This window comes from Glycine max, chromosome 1 (genome assembly GCF_000004515.6).
Source record: "Glycine max cultivar Williams 82 chromosome 1, Glycine_max_v4.0, whole genome shotgun sequence".
Classification (NCBI taxonomy): Eukaryota; Viridiplantae; Streptophyta; class Magnoliopsida; order Fabales; family Fabaceae; genus Glycine; species Glycine max.
In genome coordinates, this window is record NC_016088.4 from 32,609,793 (window position 1) to 32,623,196 (window position 13,404).

General features: G+C 30.4%; 1 protein-coding gene across 2 annotated transcripts; it reads right to left on the minus strand.

Annotated features, from left to right (window-relative positions):
- Positions 1-1,211: 1,211 nt before the first annotated feature.
- On the minus strand, positions 1,212-10,354 carry LOC100777507 (phosphoenolpyruvate carboxykinase (ATP) 1). 2 transcript variants are annotated; one of them, XM_003516230.4, is made up of 13 exons: positions 10,222-10,353; positions 9,495-9,730; positions 7,426-7,607; positions 6,356-6,509; positions 5,827-5,911; positions 5,128-5,228; positions 4,385-4,683; positions 3,610-3,783; positions 3,454-3,519; positions 2,943-3,121; positions 2,680-2,849; positions 2,055-2,223; positions 1,220-1,946 (listed from the first exon to the last, which is right to left on the minus strand). In XM_003516230.4, the coding sequence occupies exons 2-13, from the start codon at positions 9,716-9,718 to the stop codon at positions 1,803-1,805; spliced, it is 1,947 nt and encodes a 648-aa protein (XP_003516278.1). In that variant the 5' UTR covers positions 9,719-9,730; positions 10,222-10,353; the 3' UTR covers positions 1,220-1,802. The 2 variants fall into 2 exon arrangements, with proteins under 2 accessions (XP_040869720.1, XP_003516278.1); XM_041013786.1 differs by lacking the exon at positions 3,454-3,519 and having other exon boundaries at positions 1,212-1,946; positions 10,222-10,354.
- Between the last annotated feature and the right edge of the window lie 3,050 nt (positions 10,355-13,404).

Genomic DNA, 13,404 nt, shown 5'->3' on the forward strand with positions numbered 1-13,404 from the left:
TTAGAATTTTCTTTTTGGAGGAACTACTTGGTTCTTGTTTTATTTATTGAGTGAACAATTCAATAAATATATATTTTCTTATTGAAAGAGTACATAACTTGGGGGAGAGATAATAAGCTAAAGAATAGTGTAATAAACTGAAGGGGCGAAATGTCAAAAAATATTTGTAGTTAGCTTAAAGATGCTACGAATTAAACATTTTATTCTAATTTTACTAGTAATTGGATATAGGTATGGTTGGAAGAACCAACAAAAAATTGTTGTGTTTTTTTTTTCTTAAAAGTTGGTGATTATTATCAGTCTTCGGGAACAATATCTGTACGTATTTATTTCATTATTTGTACAATAGATATACTTGTTGAGTCTTTTAACAAAGTTTATTGATCATACTAGTGTTTTTGGTTGGTGGGGGAATGCCAAAATGGTGGAGAGGTGAAGAAATTTTGATTGTTTTTCCTTTGGGATAGAAATTTGGAGTAGAAAAGAGACACAAAAATGGTAATATTCTTTCCTTTATATTTTTGTCTCTTCCAATATTAGAATTTGCAAGAGTTTGAAAAAGTGATTTATAATTTTTGAATTGGATTAAAATCGTCTCAATATTTTATTTTATTACTCATTTCATCCATTATCATTTATGGAGCAGAAAATAGGACATCTCAGGCATAGTAAAGCCCGTCTATATTTGATTTTTAGACCCTTTTGTTCAGGTGTGCCCATGGCCATGGTGTGTAATCTATCTAACCTTGTTGAGGCTCAAGGAATTGATATTTTGACTTTGATAAACTAGAGGTATAGTTCTTGTAACTAGTTAACAATGAAGATTATCTGATGTTTTCTATAAGCACTGATTCTGTATTGACATTAAAATTGTGTAATTGGACTTATGATGATTCTGTGGCTATGACTAAATTATTGATTACTACAACACTAGCAGCCAACCTTAATGAAATACAATTGACATTAACCCATTGGTATTTGGGTTCTTGGTCTTGGCAATGCTTTGCATTTGTTTCAACGGAGATAAATAATGTTTCTGGGGTCTCTAATTGTAAGTAAGATGTTCTACAATGTGATAGGGCTGCTTGAATATATTCTTCAAACCCATAATCTCTAAATCTGTGCAGTCCTAATTACTAAATCCTTTAACCCCATAACCCTATAAGCCATAAACCGAAACTTTAAAATTTTGAACCTACATCTCCCTAACCCCTAATAATGTATTGCAATACACAAGGATCAACCATTACAGCTTCTAGCTTGTAAAATATTATTAAAATTCAGTTAATAGTTCTAGTATTAGAATCAAAGAGGTTGATATTATCTTCTTGAATAATACAATAAGGTATGGCTATGATATCCAAACAAGCTGCAAGTGAATAGAGGAAGCAAGAAAAACTCTATGGAATGCTTTAAATTTTAATTTATAGTCAATGTCTAAAGGAAATATTGGTAGGTGATTTTATTTTGGAAAGCTACACACACTTGTACGAATGTATGTAGTGCTTTCAAATATAATAATCATCTTTCAAACAACCTCAGGTTTTATAGCATGCCTTGGTAATTTCATCTCACAGGTAACTTCTCTTCAAAACAAAAAAGGAAACAAACAGAACAAGACAAGACTTGATTTGCAAGCTGCAATAAAAAGACTTCCAAGACTTTCTTCTTTGTTTCAAGGCATGGTGACAATCTTGTACTTAAATCTTAAATATCGTCTTTCTTTCAAATCCAAATAACCAAAGAATGCAAAACCAATAGAAATTAGCAAAAAGTAACCGGGGGGTTGTCTGATCTCCTAATTAAGCATCATGAATGATTGGTCCAGCAGCAAGAATCTCCTTTGTCACTTGGTTGTTCTCTCCATAGGTGAATGTTTCAAAATTGTTCTTGAACAATCCAGCCAGCTTCAATAGTGTCTCCTTGTAGGCTTGTTTGTCTGACCACTGCAATCAAACAAAAATTCAAAATTTCCAACTTATGTTAAAAGACTTTTGAAAGTGAAAAAAAAAATAGTTGTAATGATTGAAAATGAGAGTTGTAGGACCGCTAACCGTGTTCTCAGGTTCTAGAATTTCCGAGGGGACTCCCTCCACTTCAGTGGGGATCTCAAGTCCAAAAATCTCAGTCTTCTTGTACTCAACATCCAAGAGGCTTCCAGAGTGAATAGCATCAATAATTTTTCTTGTATAAGATAGTTTAATACGACTTCCACAACCATAGCTGTAGTTTTACACAAGCAAGAAAAAAGTTGGTTATAGATATTTGAAGAGAAAAAAATATATTTTAGCTACACTCTTTTATAGAGAATGGTATCTGTACAAGAAATTGTATGACAAATTTTACGAGAGAGAAAAGAAAAAGAAGTATGAGAAGTGATGAGCAATGTGATATAGAAATAAATAGAAAAATTGTTGTTGTATCAACTATTGTATGAATTATTGTATTAATAACTCTTTTTTCAATATTCTTTATCTAACAATTTCTCTTCTGTTGGTTGAAATTCATTTAGGACCTACTAAAAATGTGGTTCTCATTCTCCATTTTTAAATTAGTGGATCCTATCTGAATTTTCAGCCAATAGAAAAAGGTATTTTTGAAAGCAATGTGAAAATGTGTTTGAAAAGAGTGCTAGCACTCCTTTTCTAATTATAATTATTATTACTACTAAACTGTTACCTTCCACCAGACCATCCTGTGTTAACAAGCCATCCAGTAGCACCATGATTCTGCATCTTTTCAGCAAGCATGGCTGCATACTTTGTAGGGTGTAGCATTATAAAGGCTGCACCAAAACAAGCTGAAAATGTTGCCTGTGGCTCCTTTATGCCCTCTTCTGTGCCAGCCACCTTTAACCATCATAAATAAAGAACTCATTGGAGAGATATAAAGAGGAAGCAATATTAGCCAAGATTGAGTGTTATAAATTACTCAGGCATTACCAAAGCTGTGTATCCACTGATGAAATGGTACATGGTCTGCGACAGGCTTAGCTTACTCACAGGTGGAAGCACACCAAATGCATCACATGCCAAAAGGATCACATTCTTAGGGTGAGGACCAACACATGGTAACTTCACATTTGGAATGTAGTCAATTGGATAAGCTGCACGAGTATTTTCTGCAACAAGGAAAAAATATTATTATATTCTATCAACAAGGTATATTGTAATTAATTTCGAATTAGTATAAGGTCTATAAGATGTTATTATGCCCTCACAAATTCCTGTAATTTAATCCACCTTAATGTTTATAGTCTGAATAATATTCAAAGGTTTGACTTGTTAAAATCCATCCTAACCAACCTCGTTTATTTGTAGGAGTTGACCTCACATAATGGATTAGTGTCATGACTCATGGATACATCTTGCAAGCATACATTAAAGTCAACCATTAATTTGGTATGATCTAGTCACAACTAAGCCCTTATATATAAACCAAGTCATTACTTACCTGTAACTGATTTGTCTGTGTAATCAACTTCTCGAAAATGCTCATCAAAAACAACATTCTCCAAGACTAACATCCAAGTGAATAAAAAATGTGTCAAAATGCATGAAGTCAAAGATAAGGAGATGTTAAAGTAGGCTAAGGTTAATAGGGTTATACCTGTCCCAAATTTGATGGCGTTCCAGATGTCAGGTTCATTCTCCCTTGAGAGATCAATGCATTTGGCATAGCAACCACCTTCAATGTTTGAGACACCACTCTCACTCCAACAGTGTTCATCATCTCCAATTAAATACCTATTATGATCCGTGGACAGAGTGGTCTTTCCAGTACCTAATATGAATATTTATAGAAAAATGGAAGAGGATACAATCATAAATCAAATCCATGCCTAAGAATATTTTATAACACATGCACTTAAGTATGGCCACACGGAACACTCTTCTTCTAATCACATTTAATAATATATATATATATATATATATATATATATATATATATATATATATATATATATTGGTTTAATCATAAATTATTATATATAATAACATTGTTGATTTTTAAAATCAACATTTTAAAATATTTTTTAATTGGTTGACAATACTAATAATATATAAAAATTAAACTCTTTATTATTATGAATTTATTGTATAAATATTTTCACTGTAATCAACTGTCATACATGAATATTGTTGACTATTTTAATAGTTAATGTAATTATTATAAAAATAAAATTTAAATTTACATGACAATCCATTTGACTTAATAGAAATCTACTAACACTATATTAAAATTAAACATTATTATTATTGAGTAAATTTCTTGGGAGTTTTGTTAAAATCAAAACCCATTTTTTATTTAAAAAGAATTACATGAATTTTATTTAACTCAAATATGCTACTAACATTTCTCTAATAATCCATTAAAATCATACCTGAGAGTCCAAAAAAGAGAGCAACATCTCCACCTTTGCCCATGTTGCAGCCAGAGTGTAGGGAGAGGATTTTCCTCTTGGGCATGAGATAGTGCATGACACTAAAGAGACCTTTCTTCATTTCCCCTGCATACTGTGTCCCAAGGATCACCATTTCCTTCCTTGCAAGACTAAGATCAATGCTAGTAGAAGATGTCATGTAGTGAGTGTAACGATTGCAAGGAAACTGTCCAGCATTATAAATAGTGAAGTCTGGTGTGCCAAAATTCTCAAGCTCTTCGGTAGTTGGTCGAATGCACCTGCATGTCACGTATCCATTTAGCCATTTGTACACCTTTTTTTTTTTGGATAAGAATCGAGATTAAGTATCAAGAAATTTACAACAATTTATATCCAGTTCAATCAATATACAACAAGTTTTTGTATACACATTTGCCTATTCATTCCATTATATTTTTTTTTTCTGGAGACCTATTTCATCCGCTGAGAAGGGATGAACATGTTCAATAGATATTCGGATGATTAAATTAGGACTATTATAAGATACTTAAAATATTATTCACTTGTACTTATACACCTTTCTTATATAACTTGGTTTTTTAGTATTAAAACAAGAAAAATATAATTCCAGCCGATACATTTTTTTATCTTTATTTAATATTGGCTTGTGGTTTGGAAAACTAAAATATATATAAAAAAAAAGGGTAGGTGATATGGTAAATTATTCTTTTGCTTTTACTTACATGTTGTGCATAAACAAGGAATGGTAAGCTCTGGCAGAGACAATCCTAACTTTGATTTTGTTCTCTGGGTCCCAGTTCAAGAATTGGTCATTCACAAAGACCTGGAAAAATTAGGAATACATATATATTTTTAGAATACTACCGATTGCCATCCATACTTAGATAAGATATTTTTAATTTGAATGTATAATACATAGGAAATGGGATATAAATCAACTATACCAAAAGACACAAAGAAATTGGTCAAAAACTCTAATGCATCACACAAGAAATTCCACAGATAGTTTCCATTTTGTGAAATATTATCTATTATGAATTGGCGGGGAAAACAAGTAAATGACATGTAAACCATGATTAATTGGTTGTGAGATACACTCAACCTACTAGAAATATAATTGATTTTTCAAGGTCATTTGATTAAAAGGTAAAAAAAGGTAAAACAAAAAAAAAAGTATGAAGTAAATATGATAAAAAAAATATAAAATTAGAGATGTTTAAAAGTCATAATTGATTAAAAAACATTTAACTTGCCCATTTTAACAAATGACAACATGTTCTATTCCTTGTCACCACCTTATAAAAGATGAGATAAACCCACAAAATCAGAGCCAACGACCAACGACCAAAGCCATCGTTTGCACTCATAGTTGATTTTATTTTTTATGCATAATTTGTACATGTAAAGAGAAGAGAAATGACCTTGTCCAAAGAGTTCAAATAATCAACGGCTCTTTCTCTATTCACCATGAAACTGTGCTCGTCCATCTCGATGTTAGGAGAACCCCTTAATTGAAACAATATTTTGAGCGTTAAATGGGAACAAAAGAGAGAAAGGTAAAAGAAATACAAAGATTAATTATATTTTAAACCGTTAAATATATGAGCAATGGTAATTGGATAATACACTATAAATTATCTTTTTTTTTTTTCTCTTTCTATCAAATCATATAACTTATATTTATTTTCTTTTATTTCACTCTCTAGGTGTCTTGTTGATTTGGTTTTGGAATTGAACCTCTCATGTCTCAAACATGAGACTATTAATATGGTGTTACGATAAGCAAACCATTAATCCGGGTTGAGGATAGCCACTAGTTAGGTGTCTAATAATATATATACAAGGTGTCTACACATCATTTTTGTAAAAATTATTTAATAAAGTCAAATTTCTCTTAACCAGAGTTAATCAAGACCCAATACCATATATGATGTGATGAAAAATACTCACTTTCCCCACCAAAGTTCATTCTCAGTAACTTCATCTTTCACCACGCGCTTGTCTCTGGGACACCGACCCGTCTTGGCCCCAGAAAGCGTAGCCAATGCCCCAGTGGAAGTAATGAACGATCCTTTCTCATACTTGATCGCTTGTTCATAAAGTTCTATAGCAAATACAAAAAAAATAATATATATATATATATATATATATATATATATATATATATATATATCAACACTATTAATCTTATTATATAGTATTATACATGGGATTTTCTCACATATCCAATACTCAGAAGTAGTAGAATTCATGTTTCATATTATATTCTTATATATTTTGTCGGCCATAAATTTCTACTGAGTAAAATTAATTTAGATTATTCAACTCATTATTTTTAAATAGTAGCATCATTAACATGCCATTGCCATTCCTGAGGACCTTGACTAATTCTTTTCAAATATAAGATATATGTGAGAATGTGAGGCTGAACTCATTTTCGTACATCAGAAGTACAAAATGATGTAATAGGTACTGCCAATCTATATGAGTATGACTGTATCATCAATTTTTGAATTAAAAAACGCGCAATGAAATTATGGACTATATTATCTATATATTCACATTAACACGTGGTAATGACGTGTTTGAAGGAAACTTGTCTTATGAGAAGCTTTAAGGGTCATTTTATTTTCGATTTTCAATTTCACTTTTAGTTATCAAATGTTCCTTTATTTATATTTTGTTTCTTATTTTTTAAAATTTTATATAGAAAATAGTGAAAATACTGTTTTATTTTTTCATAATTTTTATAAAATTTTTAAAAATTAAAAAGTAAAATAAGAAAGATAACATTTTTATAATTAAAAATAAAATAAAAAACAAAAACCTTATTCTCTAAAAGGAAAATCCCTAAGACTCCGTCTAGAGAAATTTATGTATAATTTTATTTGACTTTATCTCCGAACATAAATATTTATATAAGTATTTGAAACAACTTATATAGAATTAATTCAACCCTAATTCTCTATTTTAATTTATGAAAATATACTATATATAAATGAATAAAAAGAAAATAAAACCTGCTGGGGAGAGGTTATAGAGAACATGTGTAAACTTCAAGGCACTGTCACTGACAGCAATGGTAGGTGTGAGAATTTGGTGCGGCACGTGTTCAACCCTTGAGGCTTCGTATTTCCTAGCTGCTGGATCCCCTTTCACTACCTTTGGTCCACTTTCTCTTGTTAGTGACGCCAAAGATGCACTGCATGTACACGTTAATTTCAACAAATTAATATAATATGTTGATTAAAACTATGTTTATTTTTTACCTTCAATTTTGATTATAAATTACTACTATCACTTGTTTGTGATTAATCATTCAATATTTCTGTTTAAAATTTTATATCAGAAGTTAGAACTAATTTTGTTAAGACTGTATTTGAACGAAGGAATTTAAAATTCTATAAAATTTTAAATATTAAGAATTTCAAATTAAAATTTTTTTATTTTCAAAATTTTGTGTTTAGATAAAAAAAAAATTAAAATTGTGAGGATAAAAGAAAATGAATGCAAAGAGAAGAGAAGATATGATTGTTCCGCTTTCAAAAAGAAGAATATTGATGCTGCATAGGATTTGTAGGGGAATCAAGAAACGACGGCGTACATCACCACGCCGACCCCACAACATTTCGTCAATGACGCAAGACATGACTCAGACCCTTCGTGCCAACGAGCACCTCTGCCGCGTGATGGGCAACGAGAGTTGCTCCCCTGATTGGTGGGTACAGTTCTACATGTCCCCCTATGTCTACACCTTGATCGACGCTTCGCGAACTTAAATGATATTTCTTGAAGAAGAGGGTCATCAGGTGTGAAGTAAGAGTCGCAAGTTCGAGAACGAGATTTCGGAAACCTTTAGGTGAAAGACAAGATGAAGGTTATAAAGAAAATACACAAATATTTTGAAAGGTTCTTCGATTTAGAAGATAATTTCAATTTTGTATCTTTTAGAAAGAAATTAAAATTCCACACTTTTAGTTGTTTAAAATTCTATTTTAAAATTTCAAAAATTCAAATTCTTCATAAAAAAAACATTCAAACAATGAATTTTAGATTAAAAAAAATAATTTTTTTAATAAATTACTTTACTCAGTTAAAATTCTCTATCTAAATGTATTATATCCAAACCTACTCTAAGAGTTTTCTGGGAAAATTATAATTGAAAGAATTTCAGTGTGTTGATAATATAGCACATAAAAAAAACATGCATTTAATATAGTAAAAAAAATACCAGAAAGGAAAAGAAAATCCACTATATGATCTGAATGATTTTTTTTTAGAAATTTCAATACTTTTGAGCAAGAAAGACGGATTATTCAAACATCTAACTTTTGACAAATAATTATTTAATAAATAATAAATTTAATAAAAATATTTAAATCACTAATTTATGTATAAAATTAGATATATGATATTTTACTAAAAAAATTAACATACATAACTCAAAAATATATTTTTATTAGTATTTTTTAATTTTATTTTTTTCCTTAGAATCCCGAGGAGGGGTCAAGGCGTCCCTTGGATCCGGTACTACGCTTTCAAGCAGATATAGATTAACCATTTTTTTTTTAAAGAAGGCAAGCCAAATGTAAAAGGATAAAGAGCTAGAAATTGAAAAAGGAAAGAAAAGTGATTATTTTGCTTAGCAATTTTTTTTGAAGAGACGCAAGATGCAAATAATATAATATAATAAAATGTTTTCTTTCAGGTTTATTAATGGAGCCACCCTGGTTCCACGTTTTGTTATCTTCCCATAATTTTCTCCCGAAAACTTGGTAGGTTTTGTCAAGTCAAAGTGTTTTGTTATATTACCAGCACATGCTAATGATATTGTTATGAGCGAAAAATAAATTGCTATAACCTGAAAATATGGCGTGGACATGAGATACAGAGATATCATATAAAAATAGAAACTCATAATTTTTTAATTAACAGTGAAAAGAACTACGTAAAACTTTTGGTCACGTAAATATATCATATAGCTATTAGAAGTAATCATGGCTAGTCGAGTCGAGTGAGGTAATTAATTATAAATACAAAACTCTTCCTCCAAAACGTAATGAAATGAAATAGTAGTATAAAACATTACCTGATGGACTCAAGCTGCTGTTTGTTGCGTTCTTCCTCGGTAAAAACGCTGGCAGACGTAGGCAGAGAGCCCTTGGGAGTGGAAGGTGCAGATTTCTTCTTCTGCAAAGAGTGAAGCTCATCAATGGTTTGAGCCTTCACCGTTGGACGACCTTCTTCATTGTCACCAAGTTGTTGAATCTTTGCCAGCCCATTTCCGTTTCCAGCGTTGTCACTTGTCGGCATCTTCTTCTATATCTAATAATTAATCAATTAACCAGTAATTTTTTTAAAATTATACGATAAACATATGTATATGTTGATAATGTTAAAAGTCATTCTTTATAATAAAATTGATTTTTTTTTTTTTTGTGTTCTAGAGTTTATATTTAGCACTCAACTAAGTATATGTTTGAATTGCCGTTAGCTAGCAATCCTTAGAATGGGATTTCAAAAGGATCAAGGGCGTGTGTTTTGCAATCTAAGACTGCATGTCACCGCATAATGATCGGCAACTCAATCATGTTCTAATTTCTTTCCATCAAATCAATTCATTTTGAAATAAAATGATATTTTCCATCATGACTATATTCAAATTGGAAATCAAACGCTAAACCAGAACTCCATTGGGCGTGCATGGTTCATGATCAAGCCAACAGGCCATGATCACCATGATTATAATATATATATATATATATATATATATATATATACACACAAAAAAAAATATGTATTGAAGAATGACATACTATATAAGAACCGGAATGTTGAGCTTGATGCGCAAAGCTAGAGGCCAGAAGTGCAAATAACGTGAAACAAAGAATGGTTGCAATAACAATGAAAGCGCAAAATGGAGAAGAACGATTTGGGAAATATGTTGCTCCAAGCTGTGCCTTTTAAAGTGTATGGTGTCCCCACCTTAACCATGTGTAGTTGAGGTAACCATAGTTTGGTCATATCACTACACCTGAGGGTCAAGCTCCCAAAAATGGAAGAATTCCAAATCATACACAATACAAAATCATCATGAATTAACAATCCTATGGTCCTCATCTCCACCTTAAATAACTGACGTTGCACATATGTGCTGCCACGTAAGAAAAAAGGTCATTATGGGAAAAAAATAATCAAAGTGAAATTTAATTTCAAAATTGTTGCACTTACACGCAGACAAAATTCACCTGTTCAAGCTTATAACTAGCTCATTCCACGTATGCATAAATAGTAAAGACGCGCGCAAAAAATGTGTAGAGAAAATATAAGAAACATTATAATCTCGTTCACAACACCTGTGTGTTGGCTAGAATAAATCAACTCTAGATTCAACTTCCGTTACTCGTGTGCTATTTTAATTCTAGAGTTAAAAGGAGTAAAACTAGGCTATGTTTACTGGGTGAGTAAAAGAATGTGAATATACCTCGATACTTCTATTACTTGAATGCGATTTTTAATTACGTGTGTAAATTATTTTATCTTTTCATTTATTTATTGTTTTATCTTTTCATGTACACGTATTTTAAAAGCACATACCAGGAATTAAAGAGATTGTTTTTGGTTGTCGACTTTTAAAAAGATTGAAGTTTTCTTTTTTAATTAATTAAGGTATATATGTTTTACAACTAATATTTTAGTACGTGAAATGCACAAAATATTTTTTTTATATAACTAGTGAATGTTTTTATAAAATTAAAGGGATTGTTTTTCTTGTCAAATATTTGTTTTCAGAAAACATTTTCATATTTTTTTAAGAGTTGAGCTTTTGAAATTAAAGCATGTCTTACAATTGACACAATAAACAATTTAGAAGTATCCATTACTGATGTATAGTACAATAAAACATCAACATCATCTTGACAGAATTAATGTTGCATAACATGATGCAACATCGGCTTAGTCCAAACTAATATTGTAAGTATTATACAATACCAATTTTGGGAGAATATTGATATTGTTTTTATATTTTTTAATATTTTGTTCATTTATTAAATGAACCAGACCTACAAATTAAAAACAAAATCAATCCAGACAGTTTATATTATATTTAATTTATTATTGAATAAATATTAATAAATACAATAATGCTAATACATAAATACCCACTACAAGAAAAATGACATATGTTAACAGAAAAAAAATCATCATTAGATGTTAAAAATGCATAGGTAAATGTATTACAGACTTTGTACCGCAGATATATATTTTGGTTGTCAACTTCAAGGGGACATACATTGACGAATTATAGTCTGTAAATAGAAGTTTTATCTACGAATTTACTTTCACATAATTATATTTGATTGTTACTATATGTGATTCCTACAATTCATAATATGCGTAGGTAAAAGTTGTTAACTTATATCTACAACTTGTAACTGTAAGTAAAAATATTAACTTGTATGTTTGACTTTCATTAAGTTAACAATTGAGGTTTTGGTGTTATTTTCTAGAGTGTGTGAACTTGAATAAGTGTGAATAATGTGTGAGATTTTGTGGAATGATGTTGTTTATGTAAATTCAGCTCTAAGTATTATATGTTTAACATGTCATAGTGTTTTATTATATACGAATGTGATAACTCATTCCAGATGTGTGTTTGTGTTTGGGCTGAATAACATTTTATTTCAAGTGAGCCAACACATGATGAGTTACATGCGGGAGATGGAGAGGCTTAGCCTTTGCCAGGGAAATGCTCTGATAAATGGGACATTGGGGCATGGGATTTTAGTTCACAAGTTAATATTCTATGAATAGTATAGTTGTTTTATGTTTTCCGTTATTAGTTTGACTTCTTTTCATTTCAGAATGGACAACCTTGTTTTGAGTTGAGATGATTTTATTATTTATTTGGATAAGTTCTAGTATGATGTTAGAAAAGTGAATGTGAACCTTTTATCCTCTTTGAAATGCTTTTATTTAAATGCATTTTAAAACTTTTATTTAATTTTGCATTTCGATTCGTTTTATTATTAATACATATATGTGTGGGGTGGAGGGTGTTACAGATGTCAATTGTATCTAAGTTAATCATCTAAGCTTTTTACAAGTTCAAGGAACTAATCTATGCAATAAAGTAATTGCCTTACTTTAAAAAAAAGTTCTTGTAGTTTTGAAACATCAGAACAAACATTGAAAATTGACAAACATGGACTAATTAAATTCCTCTTTCTCTGAGGGATGAAGGGGACAAAGGTCCATTTCCCAGGGAAGTCGCATAATCACAAAAACAAATAAGAGTATTTATGTATCCCAAAAAACCTAACAAAGATGAGATGATATCTAGCAGCTACAATAACCAACAGAATAACCACATCCAAGTAAAATCACATAATCACAAAAATAAACTAAAGTATTTATGTCCCAAAACACCTAGCTAAGCTGAGATGATATCCAATACTCACAATAACCAACATAATAGTCACATTCAAGTAATCACCGATCTGCACATTCATGAACTAAGTTAGCAACAAATTTTTAAAATGATCTAGCATATATACAAGAAAAAATGTCTTTAATTGAAAACCATTACTTGGTTATCTTTATTGTTATAAGCCATTACAATGACATAAAGGAATACATATTAACATATACAAATGAATATCTTATGCAAATAGATGTGATAGCTTCTCAATTATAGTTGCATAGGTATGTGAATCAACTAACTTGGCCTAACTTGAAGCTTAAAAATTAGACTACTTAGATGCTACAACTACTCTAATCTGATTTCAATATTTAATTTCCAAATTAGACTACTTAGAGATAAGGTGCACTATTGTGTCCTTTTTGCTTGACAATTACTGTATAATTTGTTTCCTTGTGTGCTGGAATATGTACGTACCAGCAATTTGAAAATGAATAATTTTGTTTCAGATTTGATAAGATTGTTGATAGCATAGCAGGTGCAAAACTCACAAAAACAAAGGAAGGGAACACAATAG